General features: G+C 41.5%; 1 protein-coding gene across 1 annotated transcript in view; it reads right to left on the minus strand.

Moving 5' to 3' along the window:
- Positions 1-9,450: 9,450 nt before the first annotated feature.
- The window catches only part of Myo3b (myosin IIIB), a 338,238-nt gene continuing 319,858 nt past the window's right edge, over positions 9,451-27,830 (minus strand). Inside the window, exons 31-34 of the mRNA XM_035446507.1 lie at positions 12,266-12,372; positions 11,845-11,891; positions 10,768-10,937; positions 9,451-9,652 (exon numbers count right to left, since the gene is read on the minus strand). Of these exons, the coding sequence (XP_035302398.1) occupies positions 10,799-10,937; positions 11,845-11,891; positions 12,266-12,372 (293 nt within the window). The 3' untranslated portion in view covers positions 9,451-9,652; positions 10,768-10,798. The remainder of the gene's footprint in view (positions 9,653-10,767; positions 10,938-11,844; positions 11,892-12,265; positions 12,373-27,830) is intronic.

Below are 27,830 nucleotides of genomic sequence, written 5' to 3' on the forward strand. Positions count from 1 at the left end.
CAGTGCTCTTGACCTCTGGACCATCTCTCCAGCCCCCAACACGAGGCCATTTTTAATAGATCCTCCCCCAGTCCCTACCTCCAGTTCCCTAGGATGTGAGGGCTTCACACTCCTTTCCTCTCACCTTCGATTATTCATTCCAGCTTTGCTTTCTTCTCCTGACATTTTGCTATCCCATCTTGTGACTCCTCCAGGTGAACTCGCCTCTCTCTTCTCCCCTCTCTATCACTGCCAATAGGTTCTTCCCAAATGCCAGATCTCTTCATGTTCAGTGCTCCTGAACAAAATTCCTAGTGTTTTCTTATTTCCTAGTTAGGTCCAAACTCCTTAGCATAGAGTGTGGGATCCTCCATATTGCTTCTTCATTTTTACCTTTTATTTATTTACTCTATGCTTCTGCCAATCTACATCAGGGACTGAATTTTCCTGCTGTCTCATTTGTTTGGGTTTTGCCTGAACCTTTTGGGCTGTTCTGGTTACATTTGTATCTGGGATGTGCGTACAGTGGAGGGGGTACTTTCTCCAAACCATGCAGAAGGCTGCAAGGCAGCCTTGTGACTCACATAATGGGATGGTAGTTGCCTATTTATTTCTTCTCTATTGACCATTCAAGATTGGGTTAAATATGACTTCCTTCATGACATACTTGCTCTGTGCTCTCTTCTGACCTCGTTTTCTGTTTCCTCTTGTTGATAGCTGTGCCTGTCCCTCTTCTTTTCGATGCTGTGAACTCTTGGAAGAACTCAACAATAGCATCCCTAAACTTCGTGGACAGGCAAAAGGCCCCCAGACCCTCTGCCTGTGGGGCATGGTCTTCCTGCCCCTAATTAGCACTGGTTGGGACAGGTAAGAGGTCCTCATTCTCATCTCTTGCACATACTCCCACCAACCCCTGAGCACCAGAGCTAGACACAGATCTGAGGTCCTTGGCTTCTTGCCTCCAGGACATACTTCATCATGCTGCCCACTCAGCCAGCAAGCAGAGTTCTCTCCCAGCAGAACCACAGCTCCCCTTGGGGATTTGAGCTGGTGAACCCGAAGGACAACCCCTCCCCGCCAATCCAATGCACACCTCTGTCACCAGGCATGCTCTCTGACCAGGGAAGTGAGATGTGAGCTTGACACCCCTGGCACACACACAGGTAATGCTCCTTACAGGTCCAGCTTATGGAACCTCCACAGCACCTCACAAACCATGGTTCTAATTAGCAGAGAACATGCGAAACCACTTCTTCTGGCACTCCATCGCCCCTTACCACCACAACTGTACTGATTCTGGTTTGCAAGGTCAGAGATCATGCTGTGTCCCTTCCCTCCACAGAGTCATGATAACCTTCAGCAACAGCATCCAGGAATCAACCCCAAGTCTTTTCACAACTGAACCATAAGCAACCAAGTCGAATTTAGTCAAGATCCCATGAAGCAGAAGAAGTATGAAGTGCCAAACAAGTTAGCTCAAGAGTGCCAGAAATACTCAATAATCTAACCCCAGATGGCAAATCCTAGTGTAAACATACTAAGAATGGAAAAAGCCAGTGTGAAATGTCTCCTCTGAGAATTAACAACTCTATGGTAATGGCTTCCAATGACAGTGACCTCGATGAATCTAAGCAAAGAATTCCAAAGAACAATTAGAAATATGTTCAAGGATTCAAAAAAGGACATGAATAAACACATGAAGAAATTTAAAGAGGATATGAATAATCTGAATGAATTCCAAGAAAACACAAACAGCTGAACACAGTAGGAAAATTAAATACAATATGAAAATAAAATTTGGCAAAGAAATAAAATACTGAAGAACAAAACAAACTGAAAAGATACTGGCAATTCAATAAAGCAAATAAGAACCTCAGTGGAAAGCCTCATCAGTAGAATGGATCATATGGACAACTGAGTATCAGGGTGTGAGGATAATGTAGAGGAATTGGGTCATTAAGTTAAAGTCAATGACAAATTTTAAAAAATATACATGAATGGAACATACCAGATATGTGGAACGCTAGGAAAAGGCCAAAATCAAGAATTATGAGCACAAAAGGAGAAGAGCCCTATGCAAAGGCATAGATAGCCTTTTCAATAAAGTCAAAGAAAAAATATTCCCATGTCTAAGGAAAGAAATACCTAGCCAAGTGCAAGACGTATACAGAACATTAAATAGACAGGACCAGAGGAAAAAATACCCTGCACCATATAATAGGTAAAATATTAAATATTCAAAACAAGAAAGGGATATTGAAAACTGAAAGAGAAAAGGCTTAGTACAGGCCCAACAGAATAATAGCTAATTTCTCAATGGAAACTGTAAAAGCCAGAAGAGTTTGCAGTAATGTACTTCAAGTCCTGAAGACCACAGATGCTAACCCAGACTACTATACCCAACAAAACTATCTGTCATATTGGAAGGGGAGAAAATTTCCATGGTAAAAACAGCCTAAAGCAATTTATGTTACTAAGCCATCTATAGAGGATAGTGCAGGTGGTACCTCAAATGGAAGAGAACTATAAGCATATCTACAGAAAAAAAAAGCAATAAAAAGATATTTGTAAGTAAATGAAGACAAAAAAAAAAAAAAAAGAAAAGAAAAAAGGAAAACACCAAACACTACCAAACCAACAAAACGACTGGAGTTATTACATTCCTTTCAAGAGTAACTCTGAATCTCAACAGATTCAACTTCTCAATCAAAATGCATATATACTAGCAGTTTACATCAGAAAATAGAACCCTGCCCACTTTTTTGCTGCCACAAGAAACATACTACATCACCAAAGACAGGCACCACCTTAGTATGAAAGGATTGGGAAAGGTATTCCAAATATATGAGACCAGGAAACAAGAGCCACTATTCTGATGTCTTCAAACCAACACCAGTAGGAAGAGATAAAGGTCACCTCATATTGATTCAAAAAACTGCCTCAGTTTGAATGAGAAAAGCTTCCCATAGCCTCATATTTGAATACTCAGCCTCCAGTTGTTGACACTGCTAGTGAGGTTATGGGACCTTTAGGATGTAGAAACAAGTTAGAGGAAGTAAGTCACTGGGGGCAGGCTTATGGGTTTATGGCCCTGCCCTACTTCTGCTTTCGTTTTCTCTGCGTCCTGTGTGTGGATGTGTGGATAAAGATTTGACCAACCAGCTTCCTGTTCCTGCTGTGCCTTCCCCACCATTAATGAACTCTGTCCATCTGGAACTGTAACTAAAATAAATCATTTCTTCTTTAAGTTGATTTTGGTCATAGTATTTTATCTTATCACAACAACAGAAAAGTAATTAAAACAGGAACAATCCATCAAGAGTACACTACCATCTAAACATGTATGCATCAAATATAGTTACACCCAATTTCATAAAAGAAACATTACTAAGCTGGGCAGTGGTGGTGCACGACTTTAATCCCAGCACTTGGGAGGCAGAGGATCTGTGTGAGTTTGAGGCCAGCCTGGTCTACAGATTGAGTTCTAGGACAGCCAAAGATGTTACACAGAGAAACCCTGTCTTGAAAAACAACAAAAAAACCCAACAAAAACCAAACAAACAAACACTACTAGAGTTAAAGTCATAGATGAACTCCAGCACAGAAATAGTAGGTGGACATCAATACCTCACTCTTACCAATGGACAGGTTATCCATGGGAAAATTCATAAAGACTGGAGCCAAATGACACTGTAGGCATATTAATCCAAAGAAAAACAAACTGGGGTATAATGAGAATAAAGAAATTTATATGTTAATTTCATCATGAGCATAGATACTATTTTTAAAAATAACCCCAACATAATGTAAAATGATACTATCATATAAGAAAGTTATTTAATGTAAAAGTACAAGATTGATTTAACATGAGAAAAGCAATGTGACTCAGACAGGCCAGTGATAGAGAGCTTGTCTAGAATACATGAGGTTCTGGGCACAATCTCTGCTACTAAATTTTTTTGTTTGGTTGTTTTTCTTTTTTCTTTTTTAAAGAAAGAAAATGAGTGTAACTATACTAACAAAATGAATGAGAAAAATCTCAGAGTATTCAAATATACATTGAATAGGTACTTCATAAAACACAATGAATTATAAGAAAAAACCCTTAAGATTGGAAATGAACAACAAATAGCATAGTTAATAGAAAAATACTGAAGATTTCTCTTTGGGGTTAGGAAAGAGTCAAGAGTACCATCTATCAACTTCCCTGATCCTTGCTGTACTGGAAATCTTGCTTATTCAATATAACAGTTGGATTCCAAAAGGGAACTGGATTCACTGCCTGTCCCAATATCTCTGCCCTGTCCAATGCCATTGACTTTGCAGTTCCTCCAATCAAGAGATGAATTTAATCATTCACCTCTTGAAGCTGGGCTGGACTTGTGATTTGTTTTGTTTACAAGAATGTGGTAGAGTTGACAGTGTACCAGCTCTGAGGCCCTATTCCCTCCCTCTGTCCTTTCCCCTTTCCTTCTCCAGATCTTTTATACTCTGCCACAGCCTATGGAGAAAACAGCAAGTTGGAGGCCATGTGTAGTTGACCCAGCTATCTCTGCGGTAGCCCCAGTGTGAGAAGAACTCAGCCCAGATCGGCCAGGCTGCTTAGCTGATCTGCAGCTAATTTCAGGTACACACGTGACTAGCTAAAATCAATGGCAATGCTCAGACACCTGGGAGACTTGTGAGAAACGTGGTTATTTGGAGGTAAGCTGTAAAGTAACAGCCAAATGATACAGAAGGTGAATTAAGACCATCAAAGTAGAATGAAAATTGATAATTACAGGTGATACAGTTGTGTATGTAGAAAACCTAGTGGCATTTACAGACATTATTGGAATTAGTGGGTACATTTAGCAAAGCTGTTGGGACCTCAAAAAAAAAAAAGTCAGTCATATTTCCTTAAAAAACTAGCAACAGATAGAAAAGTTTTTTTAAAATCCAAACTATTTTAGAGGGCTTGAGAGATGACTCAGGGGTCAAGAGCACTTACTACCGTTGTACAGGACTCAGTTGGGTTCCTAGCACCCATATAGTAGCTCACAACCATCTGTAACCCCAGTTCTAGGGAATATGATACTTCTTCTGGCCTCAGTGAACATCATACAGGCATTTAATACACATACATGAAGGCAACACAAAACTATAAAGATTTAAAATAACAATTTAAGTAACAGCAAACTACATGTGTCACACAGAAATGAAACTAATGAACTTGTTAAAAGATTTTGCATATAAGATTTTAGACCGTTACTGGAAGAAGAACTATTTAGATAATACAAAAGGTTACAACCTGGCCAGGCATAGTGGCATACACCTTTAATCCCAGCACTCAGGAGGCAGAGGCAGGTGGATCTCTGTGAGTTAAAGGCCAGCCTGGTCTACAGAGTGAATTCTAGGACAGTCAAGGGCCATGTAGAGATAGGTTGTCTCAAAAAACAAAACAAACCAACAACAAAAAAACTAAAACCAGAAACAAACAATAGGAAAAAAATCCCAAAGGATCCCTATAATAAAGATAGCAATTCTTGCCAGGCGGTGGTGGCGCACGCCTTTAATCCCAGCACTCGGGAGGCAGAGGCAGGCGGATCACTGTAAGTTCGAGACCAGCCTGGTCTACAAGAGCTAGTTCCAGGACAGCCTCCAAAGACACAGGGAAACCCTGTCTCGAAAAACAAAAACAAACAAACAAACAAAAAGATAGCAATTCCTTCCAATTTGGAAATTCTAGGTAATTCCAAAGACATCACATTTGTTTTTCTCCCCAGAATCGAATACTTGATTCTACAAATTGCAAAACACTTGTACTAGTGCAGTAATCTCTGAAGGAAAAAATGCAGAGATTCTGCTCTTCCATATACCAGGGTGTAAGACAAAGGTATATTATTGAAGATGAAGATAGGCACTAGAACAGTGGGTAGAATTCAGAATCCAGAAACAATGTTAGAATTTTGAACACTAGGGAAAGTCCTTCTCATTAAATAGGGCCAAGAGAGCTACTATACATGTCAAAAGCATGAATGTTCTGGTTGAGAGGAAGATCTGAGTGAGAGAGGCAAACAGCAGCACTTTCAGGAGATTCTGAAGACAAGCATCTTCGTAGTATTTCTAGTCAAAATGGAAAAGATTGACAAACTGTCCTGTTAACATCACACATTTACTTTTTCCCATAAAAGGCATTTGAAGAGACTGAAAGGCAAATCACCTGGAAGAGAAAGTATTTGCATAACCAACATGTGTGTGTGTGTGTGTGTGTGTGTGTGTGTGTGTGTGTGTGTGTGTGTGTTCCTTTAAGTTAAATGAAGTTAGTCCAATTAAAATGGGTATATCACAAAAGAACTTACCTAAAATGGCCACAAAGCACAGGAAATTGTTCAAAATCAACATTAATGATGTAAGGATATGAAAAAGCTATAATCATAGTAAGATTCTAATAGAGATCAATCAGACACCTAGACCAAATTGTCTGATAACAGTAAGAGTTGACATGAATGCAGAAAGCTGGGAACACTCATAAATCGCTAGTGGGATCATAGATTGCTACAACTACTCCAGAGAACAGTTTGGCAGTGTCTGTCCAAGTGAAGAGACACATGCTTTATTGCATTTCAGTTCTAGTCCTGGGATCATCATCAACAGGAAACCTTGTTGGTAGACACCAATAGACAGATACAGCAATGCTCCAAAATAGCCCCAAATTGGAAACAATTTACATTTCCCCATGAAAAGAATAGCATTGTCATACACTAGAATACTACACACCCATGAAAACATACAAACTCTATTTACATCCCACGATAGAGGTGTGCAACATCAATGGAACCATTAGATAAAAGAAGTAAGATCTAAAGGATATCTCACTGTGTGCTTCCATTTATATGTAGCTCCCCGCAGCGGTCCAGGGTGGTGGCACACACCTGTATTCTTAGCACTCAGAAGGCTTTGGCTGAGGAATCATATATTTGAGGTCAGTCTGGGATGCATGGAGAGAAGCAGACTCAGAAAACAAAGAAAGCTACCGAACCCCTAAAACTTAACCCTAGGAGGCAAAGCCTAACTACAGTGCTTAGGGACACTGTAAGTATTAAAGCTCTAATTAGGTCAAGGAAGCCTTTACACTTAAAGTCATGAGTGTGTGTGTGTCTTTGGGGACGTTCAGGAAGAGGAGGGAACATCTTAGTGTTCAGACAACATTCTATTCTAGACTATGGGAGTGCTTGCATCGTAGTTGCACTATAATGCTTCATTGAGCTCTCTTCTATTTTGTGCACGCACACATATTTACAGAAAGCTAGAAAAAGTAGATGTAAGTGGATCTGAAGAGAAACCAGCTGAGAAACTAGCTGCAGCTTAGGAAACAACAGGGCCTGCAGTCAGACTTTACAAAAGGTTCTACACCCAGAGCCATTTGTTTCTCCTGATACCAGCTTGCAGCCTGCTGCCTCCCTTCACATTAGAGATATCCACACGATGCCACTGGAAGTGAATACCTCCAAAGAGTAATGCTTCATTATCCAAGGTAAGGTCTAAAAGGTAGTCAAGGTCAATGTCAATAAAAGTGATAAATACTGGAGAAGGCAGAGGAAGGAGAAGGACTGAAATAAGTCCTAAGGGGAGAATAAATATTATCTACATGATGAATAAAGATTGATTTTGTTGTGGGGACATCATAGATGGGGTTTGTACAAACCTAGATGGGACTGCCTAGTGTGGTAGTGGTGCACACCTTTCATTCCAGCACTGGGGAGGCAGAGGCAGGTGGATCTCTGAGTTCAAGGCCAGCCTGGTCTACAGATCGAGTTCTAGGACAGCCAGGGCTACACAGAGAAACACTGTCTTGAAGAAGCAAAACAAACAAACAAACAAACAAACAAACTTAGATGGTACAGCCCACGACACACCTAGGCTGTATGGTGTAGCTTATGTTTTGCCGTGGGATGTGCGGCCTATTGTTGACCAATCATGTCTTTCTATGATACGTGACTGTTCTTAGAGAATGGTGGAACTCATTAAAAAAACTAGACATAATTTTCATTTCTCTGAGATAGTCTGGATACATTGCCCAAGCTGGCCTTGACTCGACATCCTCACATCTCAGCCTCTCAAGGTACTGAGATTATAGGCAGTAACACCATGCCTGGCTAGAATTAGAAATGATATTTTAAATGTTTGCTTCTTATGGGGAGGTATGAGATCTCTAGTACAAACTTTCTGGATTATTATTGATTTTGCTTTTTTTTTTTTTAACCATGTGGTTATTATCTTGGTGAACACGAAATTCCAGGTTGTAATATGCTATTCTCTACTTGATGGAAATCCATGACTTTATGAACAGCCCAAGAGAAAAGTCTATAGTCTACCTTACCCATGCTACCGTTGACACCAATTATGGCCTCGAGTTACAGCTGTATCATTATTTATTACAGAGCCTCTGAATTAGAATTTAGTGATTCTCTTTTTTAACCTTTATTTGTAGACACACTTTAGTGAGAAAGAAACACGGCAGACTTACAATTACATTGTATGTAGACACACAGGAAGCTATGAACATTTTTATTTAACAGTTTGAAAAACAGTTACATCAAAGTAGATTAATCAGTGATAAAAGTAGAATTTCCGAAGGCACTCAAAGAAAATCTGTATATTCTAGGCTTTTCTCTCTCATCTCTTCATCTTTCTTGTTCTCAGGGATTAAGCCCTGCATACGTTAGGCAAATACTCTATCACAGAATCACTCTAAGCATTATTTCTTAAGCTCTATTCTCACACCATATAAACATTACCTTTTTAAATGAAGATCTGAAAAAACCCCAAGACATATCTTTTTTTAAAAAAGCACAATGTAGCAACTAAAACTGTCTGTAGCTATTTCTTGTACCATTATAACTTCTGAGCTCTTTTCATGTCTCTCTTGTGGAGCTCTGTTCTCTGGACATGGTATAGCCATTGCCATCTTGGATTCAAGGCAAGACAGCACTCACTAATGTTTCCTTGTGGAAATGTAAAAAGTGTGCAAGACTATATACAGGGCCCTACCTCTCCGTGAGGGTTTAGCTGTTGCTATAGGGGGTATTCTTTGGTGGTAAAATTGTCTCTAAATTGCCCATGCCTCTGTAGGCAGCCCTTTACCCATGCTCCTGTCTGTAACCCCAATTGTTCCCTTTTTGGATTTATTTATTTATTTTATTTTATATGTATGAGTGTTTCTGTTGAAGTGTGTATATGCATCACATGTGTGCTTTGTTCAGAAGAGAGCGTCAGATCCCCTGGAACTGGACTTATCTATTTGTAGGCCAACATGTGGGTGGGTGCTGGGAACTGAACCAGGTCTTCTGCAAGAACAAGTGCTCTTGCCTGGAAGTAGTGGTGCACACCTTTAATCCCAGTACTTGAAAGGCAGAGACGGATGAATTTCTGAGTTCGAGACCAGCCTAGTCTACAGAGTGAGTTCCAAGATGGCCAGGACTACACAGAGAAACCCTGTCTTGAAAAACAAAAAGCAACAATAACAAAACAACAATAAAAGAGCAAGTGCTCTTAACTTCTGTTTCATCCTTCCTGCCTCAGGAAGCCCAGTTAAACCCCCTGGTTCAAGAAGCTAGACTTGGGTGGATTCTTCTCTTCGGTCTGTCACTGTTGTCTTGTCTGGGGTGTGCAGAGGTTTGTTCACGTCTCCCTGGGGAAAGTTAACACACCAGCTTCACTTAATTGTTTCTCTTCACAAATACTTACAGTGCCCCCCATTAAAGAGAAAAACCTCTGATAATATTTTTCTAAGACCTTTAAAGTCTTTTTCTCAAATTAACTAAGGATTTTAGAGAAAGAAAATATTAAGAGCATCTGCTCTAGAGGAGTCTTTGATGAGGTTGTGCTTTTACAGCACACAGCAGCTTTCCACATTGTTTTACACAGAATCCGTGCTTAAGAAAGCTGCTCATATTGAATTGTACTGAGTATGACACTGTATAATGCCATTACAATTACAATAAGAACAGCTCAACCTTGGGCAAAACATCAGAGCTTCCTTATATATAAGAAAGTGGTTACTCATCTGTCACATATCAGTAACTCCCCTGCCAGTCATGCTGCTCTAAATAAATTCATTCTTATGCACTGGGTGTCCACTCACCTAGGCCCTGAGCTAGGTCTGAGAAACACAGAGATGGACAAGATGAAATCTGTCCCCTCACAGCCTATGGAGACAGCTGACTGGGGAAATCAGGTGGCCTGCACTTGCACAGGCCCAAATTCTCACTCCACATTCTGCTTTCCAAGGCTGGAGTGATGGGCTTATCTTGGCAAGCATGAAGAAACAGTCAGAGACTATCTCAACATAACAGCATGCAACAGAGGCATTCACTTGCCCCGTAGAAAGGCTCTGAAAGACTTTGACTCCTGCATCTAAACAGACTACTCTTCCTGGAAACAGTGCACTCGGCAGTGAAGCCCTGATCCTGGGGAAGCAGATATAGAAAGCCCAGCAAAGTGGGTGGGAGTTGAGAAGAGCAGGAAGGAGATTGCTGGATTCCTCTGGGGGGCGGATAGACAAGTTATCAGATTCCACAGTTGGCCTGTGGTGGGACTGTCCACCCTGACTGCATTGACAAGGCAGGGATGAAGAGAACAGGGGTTCCACGATTCAGGCTGCAGGGCAGGTGAAGGGGATCAAGAGACAGAATCTTCAGGGATCTGTGAGTTGTTCAGCAAGGTTGAGGCAAGGCTCTGTCCAAGGAAGCTGACCCCATGACAGTGATTTCCTATTAGGTGATCAGTTACCACAATTGCTTCTACCTGGGGCACATTTGGGGCTGGGAAGCACAGCTCAGTGTTGAGCAACGGAGTCTCCTCTGGGTGATGAGGGGGAAAAAAAAGTGTGGGATGAGTCATTTTCCTCAGGGGCACAGGTCTCAGGGGAGAGGCATTTGTAGTATTGGTCTTCCCCATCCAGCACTTTAATTTGTCTGCAAGAGAGAAAGGAGGATTTTCTTCTTTTTTTTTTTTTAATTTTATTCTTTTATTAGTTCAAATTAGGAACAAGCTTGCTTCAGATGTCAATCCCTTCTCTCTCTCCCTCCCCCACCCAACATCCCACCTGCCCCTAACCATCCCCCCTCTACTCCCCAGGCAGGGTAAGGCCCTCAAAAGGGGCTCCCCAAAGTCTACCACATCAAGAAAGGAGGATTTTCAACAGGAGATATCAAACAGATACCATGATCATCCCTGTTGAACCTAAAGTTGTAGGGGGAGGGAGTGGGTGTTGGATCAGGTCTACACCTTGATGAAGAAGATTTTCACTTTTCTGGGCCGAGGTAAGTAGTACCTAAAAGTTGTGGTCATATTGTAACTTGAGTTTTATATAGTCGTCTGTCTCCATCTGTGTCCTCTAGAAACAGTTCTGCTCCTGACCTCCCTCAGTTCAGAACAGTGCCAATACCCTTCTGGTCTCCACTGTGATGCCGACAAACGAAAGGACCAGGCACTCCTCATCATTCCTTGCAAGTGTGAAGCCCAAGGAAATATTAAACATGGAGAGAGTGCCTATTTACACGTGGGAAAGTGCTCTTGCTTGTGGAAGGAGAGTTTTGTACAACTCACAACCAGTCCCATTCCCATTCCTTGGCATGCTAAGGAGAAATAACATTTGTCTTAGGTGACAATTTCAACCTTTCTGGACAGAACGGATTCAAGTTTTGTGTGCTTGCTACTGTGAAAAAGAATTGCTGGTGCCAATAACCGTGGCAATATCCGCAGGGGGTGGGTGGGGGGACTATTTTTAGAAGGCTCCCTGGAAAGTTTGGCCTTTTCTGTGATATCACAAAGGACCCCTTCTGTTTACAGTTGCTGGAAACTAAGAAGACAGATATTTACCCAAGTTTTCTTGGCTTCCTCTGGCTCCCTTGATATTCTAGAGTTCCCTGTGGATAGGGCCAAGAACACACAGTCAAAGCAAAGCACCAAGTCGTTAATTTTTAATTCAAAGTGATTTTGTGTTGAATGCAAGCAGATGCTGATAATATCAGAAGTCACAGCATAATTTTTTTGATCAAAGGGCTCAAGTGAGCCTGATGAAGCATGCATCTTGCTCGTCTTTGATAAACCACATCAATTATTCACCGTGAAGGCAGACATCCTGACATGAAAGCAACAGATAAAGAGCCTAAGCACATGTTCACGAGGAGAGCAGAAGAGAGTGGGGGTGGGGCTGGAGGGGCTGGAACAGGTATTAATAACAGAATTATTAACTGGAAACAAAGCCGGTAAAACGGCTTTACGGCCACTTTGAACTCACGTTTAACTGGTTATAGTACATGGTGTCCTCAGGGCTACTCAACATTTTGGGCTGCTGACACCGTCTGCGAGGTGCTCGCTGCTTCTGGGAGAGCCCATCTTTTGAACCTGCGGACAAGGAAACTTCACTGCAAGCCTTGCTGGGAGATTGCTCTTCATGTAAATGTACTTGGTAGAAGCCCTGTCCGGTTTTAATGAAGCTTTGCTACTTCTAGGAGAAATGTCATCTCTCTCCTCTCTCTCTCTCTCTCTCTCTCTCTCTCTCTCTCTCACACACACACACACACACACAATATGTGATGAAAGCAGGGTGCTGGCATCCGTAACTTGGCTGCATATTTCCAACTTGAATCATCAAGCCAGAATGGAAGAAAGCAAATTGGTTTGTCCACACTGCTGAGGTACAAGCTGGTTGGTGGTCAGCCTCTTCCTAGGAAAGTACCTGGAGCAGGATAAGTCCATTAGGGACAACAAAGCAATCTGGCATTGCTCGCACCACATCCTCTAATGAGAGTTCAAAGACATCTGGAGCACACATACTCCCAGGGAGAGCAAATCTTTCAGTGGGATGCATTTTAGGGGAGCACAGCTTGAGCTAGTATTTAGTGAAGTGCTTTGAACCATGCCACTGATCCATGCGGCCTCTGGAGGTGACATAAGAGAGGAGGAGAGGGACAACTTATCCATTTCATGGGCCAGACTCTCCTGGTCCATCTTGATTTCAAACCCTGGACCTAGAGTGCACTGAGGATTAAGAAACCACATGGCAGATGAAGCCACAATTAATTTCCCTTCTAAGCAAATGACTTTTTTTTTTTTTGAGGAATCTGCTGTCCTTTTGGTTGGATATCTGAGTCGAGGTTCAGTGGTTAAGAGTGTGTGGTACTCGGGCTGGAGAGATGGCTCAGTGGTTAAGAGCACTGACTATTCTTCCAGAGGACCTGGGTTTAGTTTAATTCCCAGCACCCACATGGCAGCTAACAACTGTCTATAACTCTAGCTCCAGGGGATTGACACCCTCATACAGACACACATGCAGGCAATACACCAGTGCAAATTTAAAAAAGTGTGTGCTAGTTTTCAGAGGAACTGAGTTCAGTTCCCAGCACCTATGTCAGAGGGCTCCAACCACCTGTAACTCCAGCTCCAGGGCAATTGGATGCTTTGACTTTGAGCCTTTGCACCCATAAACACACACACACACACACACACACACACACACACACACACACACACACACACCCTGCCAAAGGATATTATCTTTGAATGTTACAGGATAGCAAAGAAGATATCTCATGGACAAAGTGTTTATGATGAGCTAATTATTCACAAAAAAAAGAGTTGGGAGTGGTAGAGCCCTGACTGCTCTTGGAGAAGACCCAGGTTCAATTCCCAGCACCCACATGGTGACATGTAATCTCTGTAACTCTAATGATCTGATGCCCTCTTCTGGCCTCCAATGGCAACTTATGCACATGGTGCACAGACACACACATGTAGGCAAAACACCCACACACAAAATAAAAATAAATAAATCTTAAAAAAGAATTGGAGATTTGTGCTTAAAATCATATTTTAATCTCAATAGAAATTTCCACTTTGGGTGGAAATTATAGAGAAAAAATTTATTTTACATTTTGTATGCTGTATTCTAAAATCCAAGAACAGACTGATACATAAAAACATTAAAATATACACATTCTTGGGTTGTCATATGATGGTTCTATGCATATGCCAGGTAATATTTAAATTAGGCCAAGCATATCGTCCTTCTTAAATATTTAATATTTTTTTATGAGGCAAACGTTCAAACTCCTTTCTTCTGACTTTGGAGTGCACAGTAGATTGCTGTAGCATATAGCCTGCCTACTGTGTGTCAGCACACTAGACTTTTGTACTCCTGTTTCAACTCTCCTCCCTTCTTCCTCCTGTCTTCCGGCCTTTTATCCCACAGACAAATGGCAGGTATGGTCCTTGTCTTATTTTACTTCACACAGGCACACCTAGTTCCATCCATGTTGTTCTAAACTACAGGGCTTCACTCTTGTTTGAGCTGTTAGAGCTGTATTCTGTTGTGTATATGAGCCACACTCTTTTTAGTCATCAGCTTATGGACTTGGGTTATTTTCATGTCTTGGTAGGTGTGAATAGTGTTTTAATGAACGTTCCTACCTCTTTGACACACTGACTTCATTTCCTTTGGAGATATATATATATATATATATATATATATATATAATATATATATATCTGTAGAAGAATTGCTACATCATGTGGTATTTTTTAATTTAAAAATTTTAATAATTGCCAGGTGGTGGTGGTGCACATCTTTAATCTTAGCACTTGGGAGGCAGAGACAGGGAGATCTTTGTGTGTTTGAGGCCAGTCTGGTCTACAAAGCGAGTTCCAGGACAGCCAGAGCTATTACACAGAGAAACCACGTCTCAAAAAAACCAAAAAATAAATTATTATTTTATTTATGAATATAGGTGTTTTGCCTCATGCCTGATCATCATGTGTGTATGTCATGTTCCCACTGAGGCCAGAAGAGGGCATTAGAGTCCCTGGAACTGGAGTCTCAGATGGTTGCGTGCTGCCATGTGGTGCCAGGAACTGGACTCGTCCTCTGGAAGAACGAATGCTCTTAACCACTGAGCCATATCTCCAGCTCTTTTCTGTGGATTCTTTTGGTAAATATCTGTTTTAGGCTCATTATTTCTTTTACATTTATTTATTTGCTTGTTTATATGCATGCATATATTTGTGATTCGGCATGGATGTGAAGGCCACAATGGTTCTCTTTTCCACCATTTGGTTCTGGGCTCAGTCTGAGGTTGTCAGATTTAGTGGTAGGTGCCTGTGCTGGTCAGTTGTATGTCAACTTGACACAAGCCAGAGTCATTTGAGAAAATAATTTGCTGTAAGCAAGCCTGTAGTGCATTTTCTTGATTAATGATTGATGGGGAGGGCACAGCCCATTGTGGGTAGAGTCACTCTTGGGCTGGTGGTCCTAGGTGCTATAAGAAAGAAGGCTTGCTGGGTGCCCTCTTTATTCCCAGAATTTGGTGGTGGTGGGGGGGCAGAGGCAGGCAGATGCCTGAATTAGAAGTCAGCCTGGTCCAGGACATCCAGGGTTACACAGAGAAACCTTGTCTTGAAAAAAATCAATGCCCAAAATAAATACCTGCATAAATAAATAAATAAATAAATAAATAAATAAATATTAAAACAAAAAAAGGAAAGAAGGCTGAGCAAGCCTTGAGAAGCAAGCCATTAAACATTAGCCCTCCATGGGTTCTGCATCAGTTCCTGGCTGCAAGTTCCTGTCCTGCTTAAGTTCCTGCCTTCCCAGACTTCCTTCAATGGCAGAGGGTAGTTGTGGAACTGTAAGCTGAAACAAAACCTTTCTTCCCCAGGTTGCTTTTGATCCTGCTGTTTATCTCAGCAATAGAAACTCTAACTAAATCTTTACCAGGTGAGCCATATTACTGGCCCTTAAAAGGGGGTGGGGCAGATCTAGAGAGCTGGTTCAATGGTGAAGAGTTCATACTGCTTTTCCAGAGGGTCCATAGCACCTGCTACTCAGCTCTATGGGATTGTGGACTTCTAGCCACGGTGGGCACCCACATCCTTGTGCACATATCTATACACATACATAGACATGATTTTAAAAATCTTCACATTTTAAACTGCTTTGTTTTGTGTAAGTGCAGTAATTAAAAAAACTTTTTTAATTTTGCAAGTCACTTTTCACATTCCTTATACATTAGATGTTAACCCCTTGCTAACTATGCAGTTTGAAAGTATTTTCTTCCATTCTATAGGTTCTGTCTTTTTATTCGATTGATTATGATCATTGTTGAATAAAAGCTTTTTATCTTGGGGTTACTTGATTACTTTTACTTTTGTTTCCTTTGCTTTTGGATGTCTTAGAAAAAAATTAATATCCTATGTTTGGGGAATTTTTAAGATAGAGTGATTCAGCAAAGACTATTAGGAGTAGCAAATTATGTTTCTTAAATATGAACCTTTAAAGCTTGATTTTTTTCTTCCATTTGACACAGCTATCTGGGAAAACACTAACTCTGCAGTCATGAGACATTGTCTGCTTCAGATGCTCCAACCTTGCCCCATGAAGAGAGATAAATTTTGAATAACACTCGAGAGCAGAGGCAGGGTAGAGGCTCAATCCTATGTCTCTTACCTATTACACACACAGGTGCATGCACTTCAGGGTATCACCATAACAAAAAGGGTTTTGCTCTTTTGTGCTTTTTTGTTGTTGCTTTGTGTTTTGAGACAGGGTCTTACTGTGTAGCCAGGGCAGGCCTTGGAACTCACTATGTAGACCAGGCTGGCCTTGAACTCACAACAATCAGCTTGCCTCTGCTTCCTGATGGGTGCTAGGATCAACCTCCACTGGCATTCCAGTTCACTGCACTGTTTTTTGTTTGTTTGTTTGTTTGTTTGTTTGTTTTACCAGAACTGAAGTAGATGCCTTCTAATGGCTCCAATACATCTATTTCCTGTTTGCTTTCAAAGTCCAAACTCTGCAACAAGGCAAGGTGGTGAGGCCTTTGTGTGTTCTTTCCTTCCTTATCTTTAAGATTAATGAACAGGTGTCTGAAGAGTTCAGGTGTCTCGAGTGAACATGGCGGTACAAGGCTGCCACTGCTCTCCCTCAGACTTCCAATGTTATAGGAATTCTACCTATGACACTCAAAAGACTGATCTGAGATATCTTTGAGTTCAGCTGGAGCTCAGCCCATTTTGGCAGGACTTTGTATATAATGTTTACACTTGACCAGAGCTGTGTATTTGTCCCTTTCACCCAGGAGAGCTTTGGGTAAGACATGGTGCTCAATTTACGCTTTTAATGAACTTACTGTTTTATGGGTGGCTGTTCTTCAGGTTTTTAGATGGAATTAAGTTAATGGCTAGAATTTCACTAATTTTTAACATTTCTCCCATAAATTTAAAGAGCATTGGTGTTTAAGCATATGGTTTCTATAACCTACTAGAATCTGTTATAACCTGGCCATCTAGTTTAGCATGGGATTATAGTCTTTCCTAAGATGACTATCTCTGTGTCACAGTGTTCTGCAAAGACTTCAGCCACCTTTCAGTGCCTTGTCACTGGGGAAAAAATCTAAGCATCATTATTAGTTGTAAGTAACCAAGTGAATAATTGGGGCGCGGTGGGGGGATCACTGTTTAATGGGCACTGTTTGAGAGCTAGCATCATACTCTCCCTCATTTGTAGGATATAAACAATGACATATGTATATGTGTAAATAAGCATATATATATGGGTACAGTGTATCATGTAGGAAAGAGAACAAGAAAAGCTAAATAGTAGGAAGGACTGAATGCAGGTAATGAACATGGGTTATGAAAGAGAATTAAAACTAATTGTTTAACTAGTTCTAACTCTGTCATGGATTTTTCCCACTTTTTGTAGAGGATAAGTACATACAAATATATGTGAAAGAATAAAACCCAGTATGAAGCTTCATGGCCTCCTTTCTGATTATATAGAAATTCATTGAGTAGTATAGTCTTTGGGTCTGATTAATTTCAGTATGTAATTGTTATGACTTGCAGTGCTCTTGTAATAGAGTTCAAAACAAAAAAATTAAGGTTAATATAACTAACAAAAACATAAGATAAAACCAGATTTTATGATATTTTTCCCTATATACAGGGTGCATTACTAGATACAGTGGGAAGACAAGGAAGATCCCAGGGGCTGGCCAGCAACTGTAATTGACGAACCAAGCCAATGAGAGACCTTGTCTCAAAAAAAAAAAAAAAAAAAAAAAAAAAAAAAGAAAAGAAAAGAGAGAAGTGGACAGGGGGACAGCACCTGAGAAATATCACCCAAGGCTGTCCTGTGGTCTCTTTGTGCATGCCCACACCCCACACACTAAGCCCATGCCATATCCCATGTTCTGCCACTGAGCTACAAACCAGATCCCCAAAATACTTTTTAAATTTTCAAAAACTTGTCTGAACTGTAGAGACTTGATTTTTCCTGTCACTATTCCCTGGACAATAAGGTACCAGAGTGATGATCACAGGACTGACAAGGCCTTACCGAGTGCAGATCACGTAGACGTGACTCACAACTTGCAGTAGGACTTCTGGGGGCTATATGCAAGTGTTATGCCACTGTCCATCAGTGACTGAAGCAGCTTTTGGAATCTGGTGTCTTGGAATGAAGGCCCTGGATATGGAGGGAGACCTGACGTGTATGTTAAGAACGAGACGCGGGCCAGGTAGTGGTGGCACATGCCTTTAATGCCAGCACTTGGGAGGCAGAAGCTGGTGGATCTCTGGGAATTCCAGGCTAGCCTCATCTACAGAGTGCGTTCCAGGACAGCCAGGACTGTTTCACAGAGAAACCCTGTCTTGAAAAACTAAAAACAAAACAAAACAAAACAACAACAACAAAAATAAATAAATAAATAACAAGACTCTGAAAGATATTCCACCACCCTGGCAAAGAGCTTCAGCCTAAACAGTTCCTACTGCTCTTCTATTAAAACCCCAAAGGTCAAAAGACATAGGAGAAGTGCCTCTGGAAGAGAGACAAGCACTCTTAACCTGCCGAGCCATCAGTCCAGCCCCTGGTTTACTGGACTTTTATTTATTAAATTGGGGAGTTTTTATTCATGCCCAGTGTAAGCCTCTGCAGTTCTCTTATAGGACCCCAGAGATGAAGGAAATGACTTCCTCTCCTCCATTTGACTTGCTGATTTACACCAATGTCATCTACTAGAGCTCCCTCCAACTAACTGTTCTCTATAACTGAACATCTCCATTTCCATCACCACAATTGATGCCCCAGTTCTACAAGGTTCCTTTAGGGTTGTGGACAGAGAAGATCAACCACTAGGGAGGGCAGCATGGGGACATGCATCCAATATTCACCAGCCTAGGGAAGAGAATAGGTTCTTGGTCTCCAAGAGATAAGCAGAGAAGTCCTGGGACAAGAGAGGATGCCTGTGGAGTCACTGGTCCTGCTCCCTCCCATGAACCTTAGCAGGCAAGGCCAGCTTCTGATGCTGGATGAGGCATTCCCAGCATCACTTGCCAAGGAAAACATCCTCTTGAAGCAAACAGAGCACTCACTGTTCTAGATGGCAAAGCTCATATGGGATTACGAGATCTACCCCTGGAGTGTTTAAATAGCACCAGACTTATACAATTCATGCACGAAGCCCTGCCAACTCCCTGCAGAAAGGGGGTACGTCACTCTTTGACTGATGTCCTTGGGCATTTGGAGGTGACAGTAACTTAGCTAGACAATCTCTCTCCAATGAAGCTGATCATTCTACATAGATCTCTTGTCAATTCTTCCAGGAAGTAGCGTCCAAGATGTGATCCATCTTTTCTGGCTCCATGCTTCTCCTGCCACCTCACGTTTGTGTAAGTCTTGTCTTAACTAAAAATATCTTAATCGTTTTCCTTACTTCATCTTATTTGGGAAGGACAAATGAACCTAAAAATAGAAGAGTGGCATAAAAAAAACTGAGGGATCACACTGCCAGTTAAAAGGCAAAAATTTTGCAATGGTGAACTCAGGGTTCCCAGTCTCACTGTGACTAGTTCCCTCAAACTATAGCAGCTGTTCACTTTTAAAAACACCAATGCCAGAGTCATGGCTTGGACATCAGTATGAAAGCATAAACCCTCTTTAGCTGTCTTTAATGTGCTGCCAGGGCTGAGGAAGATGGTTCTTGGGCATCGAGCCTTTCCCATACAGTAAGAACCACTTGGTGGGAAGTTGGTAAGAGTATGCAGACCTTCACCAGGGTTAACTATGAAACAGTTTTCCCAAGGGGTAGGAAATTCCTGATGTACCCTGATGGGTGACCTGTTGCAGGGATGCTCAGAGCCTTCCCAGGGAGGAGGAAGGGAGATATCTATCTTGGGAGTTCAGATTTTCAAACTGAATTCATGAAGTCACTTGTAAGATGACTCTTTGGGCTTGGCCCCTTGCTTTTTCTATTGGAGAGATTCAAGGTTGGGTGAGCATAGGTCCCCTCTCCTGGTGTCCTAGCTTGATTTCCATTGCTGTGATAAAATAAGCCTGACAAAAGGCAACTCTGGGGAGAGGGAATTATTTTAGGTCATGATTCCAAGTTACAATCCATCATAGCAAGGGGTCAAGGGAAAGACTAAAGAAGCTAATCACGCTGTTAGTCAAGAGCAAAGGATGAATGCATGCATGGTGTGCTCAGCCGACCCTCCACACTCTTATCCGATCCAGGGTGCAAGCCACGAAGTGGTGCAACCCACCATCAGGGTGGCTTTTCTACCTCAATGTATGCAAGACAATCACTCTCTCACAACTGTGCCCGCAGGAGAACCTGAGCTAGACAATTCTTCACAGAGACTGTTCATAGGTGTTTCTAGAATTTCAAATTTGACAATTTGAGCTCCCCAGCACACCTGGTCTACTGTCAGATCTGAGACAGGATTCTTGAATTAAAGTCCTGAGATCATGCCAGGCATGGTAGAACAAGCCTTTAATCTTAGCATCTGGAAAGCAAAGACAGGCAGATCTCTGTGAGTTCAAGGCCAGCCTGATCTACACAGTGAATTCCAGGACAGCCAGGGCTACATAGTGAGACCCTGATTCAAACAACAACAAACAAACAAAACCTCCCAAGGTCTAGATCATGGTTTCTGTTATGGTGTGTGTATGTGTGAGTGTGTGTGTGTGTGTGTGTGTGTGTGTGTGTGTGTGTGTGTGTGTGTGTGGGCTAGTGTATGTGTGTGTGTGTATTTTTTTAAACTGGGACTTTCTCAAAAGTTTTCACCTGACCAAGTCTAAATTCAGAAAAGACTAAGGAGTTCACTAAGGAATGAACTTCTGTAACAACACACACACACACACACACACACACACACACACACACACACAGAGAGAGAGAGAGAGAGAGAGAGAGAGAGAGAGAGAGAGAGAGAGAGAGAGAGTTTTTTCTCCTGGGCTATACATGTAATTCAGATCATGCTTTCTAAGATGAAAGGAAAAATACAAATTTTCCCAGTTGCCATGTTATGTCATAAATAATTTCCTTCAAAATCACAAAATTGCTACAAAGAAAACATCCCTGAGTTAAATTAGTGCCTGTGGAAGATGCTAGAGTTGTAAATTGTCTATGTAGAATATTAAACTAGTTAGAGTGGAAAAATTTCCCTGAAAACTATCTCATAGCTCAGGGACTGGAATGTGCAAGTGCATGCTCATGAATGCGTGTACACACACACACACACACACACACACACACATATACACACATACATACATACATATACACACACACATATACACACACATACACACATATATACACACACACATACACACATACACACACACACACATACACACACATATACACACATACACACATATATGCACACACACATACACACACGCATATACACACACATATATATATACACACATACACACATATACACACACACTCACACACACATACACACATATATACACACATACCCACATATATGCACACACATACACACATACACACACACATATATACACACATGCACACACTACCACACACTCTCACACACATACACATACACATACACATACAAACATACACACACAGACACACTCACACTACCTCTCTCTCTCTCTCTCTCTCTCTCTCTCTCTACACACACACACACACACACACACACATTGAATAAATGAATTAGTGATAGCAATTCACTACTCTTGTTTAGATTTCTTCCCTCTACTTAGTCTGTTCTCTGGTTCTATCAATCAGTTTATTGTCGAGGGTTCTAGTAAGAAAATAATATTCTCTATCATGGAACCCTTTAGGAATTTGGAATCTATCAAGAAGGGAGATAAAAATCAGCCTTTCAAGGCAATTGTATTGCTATTTTTTAAAAGTTTATTCAGGGATTAGAGAGATGGCTCAGTGGTTAAGAGCACTGGCTGCTCTTCCAGAGGACCTGGGTTCAGTTCTCAGCACCCACATGGCAGCTCACAATCATTTGTAACTCTGATTCCAGAGTCTCCGACATCCTCCTCTGGCCTGTGTGGGTACTGCCTGCACACAGTGCACAGACCTAGATGCATATAAAATACTTATACACATAAAATTAACAATAAGAAACCTTTATAAAAGGCTATTCAATATGTTTTGGGGAACCTGCATTAACTAAAAATGTTTCAGTCATTCATCTTATTTGTATTATAGCTTTCCCTTCCACTTTAACAATAGATTCATGACTACTTCTCCACATCAGTAGCCTATTTTGGAAATCACACATCTCTTTAAGAATTACATTGTGTTTGCGCATGATGACGCAACACACAGCTCGGGCCTTCTGCTTCTAAGCGTTGTGTGGTCCGAGTGCACTGTTGTCATGGTAACTTGTATCTCTACCTCGGCTAGGTTCTAAGGGTGTGATTATTCCTTGGTTCCATTTCTCCATGCTAGCTACAGAGCCAATTGAAGAATAACAACACAAGGATAACAAATGGCACCGTGATGCATAATTTATATGTGGTTTGTATGCTATGTTCCACAATGTCTGATATGCAATGTAATTTTCACTATAAAAAGAATTACATTGTTTCATTAAATTATATAAGCAGTATGATCAAAAAGTTATAGGTGATAAACCCAGTAGTTTGACTCATTGATTTCCTTATTTCATTAACAGCAATTGATGGGACAGGTTTCTTATTCACCGTCTAGTGGTAGTCTAAACTTTATTATTTCTAGTGACTGCAAGATTTTCATGGTTAATATATAGAATTTCTCATTGGGATATAGAAATATCTTTTATTGTTTCTCTGTAACTAATGTTGGGATCACAAACACCACACTCTCAGCTGCACCACCTGTGGTTTGTTTGTTTGTTTGCTTTTGTTTTCCAAGGCAGGGCTTCTTTGTGCAGCTCTGGCTGTCTTGGAACTCTATAAACCAGACTGGCCTGAAACTCAAGAGATTAGCCTGACTCTGGGATTAAAGGAGGGTACCACTACTGCCTGGCTTACCATTTGTGAGTTTCATCATCTGTTAAGGTTTCTCTGGAGCTTAAGGTAGCAATAAGATCCATATGTCCTTTGTCGTAGAATACTAGTTTGGGATGTGTTGCATTTGTTTGGGCTGTGGAACATTTGTTTAATGATGCAAAGATGTGTTGCATTCTCTATGTTGTGTTTGTTTAACTCTGTGAAGCTGTGTTACTTTGTCTGTCTAAAACACCTAATTGGTCTAATAAAGAGCTGAATGGCCAATAGCAAGGCAGGAGAAAGGATAGGTGGGTCTGGCAGGCAGAGAGAATAAATAGGTAGAGAAATCTTGGAAGAAAGGTTCAGGGAATAAAAGAAGAAGGAGAAGAGGACATGAGAGGCCAGCCACCCAGATACACAGCAAACCACGGAGTAAGAAGTAAAGAAAGGAGGCCGGGTGTTGGTGGTGCACACCTTTAATCCCAGCACTTGGGAGGCAGAGGCAGGCAGATCTTTGTGAGTTAGAGGCCAGCCTGGTCTCCAGAGTGAGTGCCAGGATAGGCTCCAAAGCTACACAGAGAAACCCTGTCTTGAAAAAAAAAAACCAAAAAAAAAAAAAAAAAAGTAGTAAAGAAAGGTGTACAGAAAGAGAAAGGTAAAAGCCCAGAGGCAAAAGGTAGACAGGATAATTTAAGAAAAGCTGGCTAGAAACAAGCCAAGCTAAGGCCAGGCATTCATAAGAAAGAAAAAAATCTCCGTGTGTGAGTATTTGGGAGCTGGATGGTGGACCTTGAAAAGAGCAAAGAGAAAAGAGTAAAAACAACCAACAACAGTCCTGCCTGGGCATACCGTGGGTGAAACAGACTGCTTGCCGTGAAGGGGATGGTACAGGCATGCCTCTTCTTAACATGGCCCTGTTGTAGGGAGTGTTTCTCAAACTGTCAATCATTTACTTAAATTTTCAACATAGTCAAGATCACTTGTACTATTTTAAAATATTTTTTACACCAATGAATTCAAAACACTTCTTTAGGTTTAGGGCTGGGCATACCACTCAGTTAACAGAGTGTGTGCGGAGCATACATGAAGCCCTAGGTGTGGTGCCCGCAACTGCCACATGCCATGTTTGGTGGCGTGTGCATGTAATCCCAGAAATTGGGGAATGGAGGTGGGAGACCCAGAAGTTCAAGGGTATCCTCTGCTACATAGTGAGTTTGAGGTCATCTTGGGCTACATGAGATCTTGTCTCTAACTACTCCCCAACACTTCAGAAAAAAAGAAATTTCACTTACCATGGAAATCCAGGATTATTTTCCATAGACAAAAGCAAATTATATAGTAAATGAAAACAAAACAATATCACCAAACACCAATCAGACTGTGTATCACAGGACTTCTTAGAACGTTTGTTAAGCAGCCTGGCAAAATGGCTCAGTGGCACAGGTGTTTCCTCTGAGCTCCATGACCTGAGCTGGATCCTGGGCCCAGCATGAAGAGAAAAGAGAACTGACTTCTAAAGGTTGTCCTCTGACTTCCCCATGAGCACAGGCCATGGCATATGCATGCCTCTCCCCATAAAGAAATAAATGGTTTTTTGTTTGTTTGTTTGTTTTTAAGAAGGTTTGTGAGCCATCTTATTGCAGCTGGGAATGGAACTCAGGACCTTTGGAAAAACAGCCAGTGCTTAAGTGCTGAGCCATCTCTCCAGCCCAAATGCTGTTACAAAAACAAGTGAGAGGATCCCAACACTTGTGAGGCAGAGGCAGGTGGATCCCTGTGAGTTCAAGGCCAGCCTGGTCTACAGAGTGAGTTCCAGGATAGCCAGGGCTACACAGAGTAACCCTGTATTGAAAAACCAAAACCAAACCAAACAAAAACAAGAAACAAACCCCCAAAACTAACCAAACAAATAATAATAAAAAACAAACTAAAGCAAACAAATAAAAAACAAACACAAAAACAAGTGTGAAAGGAATTTAAGACAGTAATGCCACAACACCTCTAGGTTTATAGATTGCCTCAAGATAGGCTATTAGTTGAGATGCTACAATCCTGTTTTGCTAATTCAAGTCAGACTCCAGTTCACAGGACTTCAAAACTTTCACTCATACAATCAAATAACAATGTAGACTGTCATCTATTTCCCCTCTCAGGACACCTGTGTCAGCTAGCCAGCACCCCACATCTCCTAGAGTCAAGACATTCTTACTACTCTTTGATTTCACCGTCCTTGTCATCACCACCTTCATGTCACATTGTTATTGACCCTGATGCCTATCCAATTATCCCCATTGCAGCTATGGGTCCCAGCATAGCTGTGGTTCCCATAAGAATTCCTGACATACGGGGAGAGACCACAATGTTCCCAACTGATGCTGGGATCTACTGGAAAAATGACTTCTCATGGTCATGGTAACAACAGTGTCCTCTAGACCATCTGGCATGGATGAGCAGACCAGGCATAGATGGGCAGACCTACTGGATAAATTTAGTGTAATATTCCAGTCTCACTGAGCTCCTGGTCACTTTCCTTTGTGACACCAACGCAGTTCTGGGCTTCAACTCTAATGTCATGCACCTTCTGGGCTGTGTTTCACTCAACCAGTCTAACTGTTTGAACCTTGTAGGATAACGTTCTTGCTCACTGTAAAGATTTGTCACTCATATTCGTTAAATAAAATGCTGATTGGCCAGTAGCCAGGCAGGAAGTATAGGTGGGGCTACCAGATGAAAAGAATTCTGGGAAGAGGAAAGGCAGAGATGCAATAGCCAGCCTATGATGCAGAGGAATCAAGATGAGAATGCCTTACTGAAAAAAGTTACCAAGCCATGTGGCTAAACATGGATAAGAATTATGGGTTAATTGAAGTTGTGAGAGTTTGTTAGTAATAAGCCTGAGCAATTGGCCAAACAGTTTATAATTAATATAAGCCCCTGTGTGTTTATTTGGGACTGAATGGCTGCAGGATGGGGTGGGTCAGAAACTTCTGTCTACAGAGCCTCTCTAACCACTGACTCTCATCACCCTTCAAGCTACAACACTGAGTTTAGAATCTCTGCTGAGCTATATCAATAACAAATCCAAATGCACTCTATCCAGTTTGATTCTTCTGACAGTTATCCCACATTGCATGTCCATCCCCACAATACATTCTGAACAACTGTCTCTATTACTTTGACATTTTGTAGGTTTTTTTTTTTTTTTTACAATTTAATTCAGTTCTTGGGGCATGTTCTGTATCTCACCTTTGAGTCTTGCTAGAACCTACATCTCCTTTTATAGCTGGGGAGGGTTGTAATGTGAACCATCAGTGTCTGAAAGAGCCAGACTAATGTCTCCTTTCCCCACTTCCACTTAGGTTACCTCAGCAGCTGTACTGGAAGACTTGGTTTTGACTTTGACATTGTCCTTACATATTCCCCTTCTCAGGGTTACCAGTGTTCACGGAGTCCTAAAATAACACTGCCAGATAATTTTGTATAATTAAAGACATTCCATTTGAAAACATTATTGATTCCTCTTTTGTTTCTCTTTTTATCCAAAGGAAAGCAAAACCTGTTTTCTTAAAGTAACCCAAAGATTTTTACAACGAGAATTTAAAAAAAGGAGTAACTGTTGTGAGTTCAGTGTCACTTCTTGTCACAACCACACACCACAGAAAATCACCTTGGAGATCCTCAGTGACCCTCAGCCCACATTTGAGAAATCATGTACATGTGTGGGTTTTGTATGGGTTGGGGGTGAATCCCTGAGTACAGAGCCTTCGCAGGCAATGTGGCTTGGTCTTGATGACAAGACTCATCTTTGCAGCATTGACATGAGGAGGAAAGTTCTGGAAGGAGGACAGGTGACAATCATGGAGCTCACAGGTGCTGTTTGGTACAGCTGTTATCTGATTCTGGTGGAACTGTGGGGTCAACTACACTTTAGCTGCATATCAGAACCTTAGAAGGGCTGTGGAATGACACAGCTGTTCTATCCCCTTAGGAGCTCCTAATTCACTTGGTCAGGGGTAGGGGTTCCAGTATTGTGATTGCTTAAAAAAGACTTCCCCCAGGTGATTTTAGTATGTAGCTGGGATTGGGAAAGCCAGAGATTTGACCCTTTACTCTCAGTGCAGGTCCGGTTTTGCAAATTATCTAGCTGCCATTTAGAAAAGCTGGCATAAGCTCAGAGGAGTTTTAATTGAGCAAAAGGGATTCTGGATAAGGGAAGTGTTCCCATGGGGTTCTGGACACTGTCAGGCATTTGCCTGAACTGGAAGCCACACTAAATGGCTGAAGCCCAGAGCATACACACGGGCTCCTTGATCTCCCAGGACATGGCAAAACCATCTCTCTCATTCCAAGAGAACTGTTTGCTGACCATGAAAACAGTATTTCTGGTTTCCACACCTATGATGGTGCTCTTCAGAGATTTGAGGTAACAAATAAGTAACAAAATCCCAAGCCATTCTGACCCCAGGAACTCTCCTTGAAGCAAAAAAAGAAAAGAATGCCAAGAAAAACCTGCAAGGCTGATAGAGGGCGGGATCAGTTGGAGGTGTCT

The sequence above is a fragment of the Cricetulus griseus genome, chromosome 6, assembly GCF_003668045.3.
Source record: "Cricetulus griseus strain 17A/GY chromosome 6, alternate assembly CriGri-PICRH-1.0, whole genome shotgun sequence".
Taxonomy (NCBI): domain Eukaryota; kingdom Metazoa; phylum Chordata; class Mammalia; order Rodentia; family Cricetidae; genus Cricetulus; species Cricetulus griseus.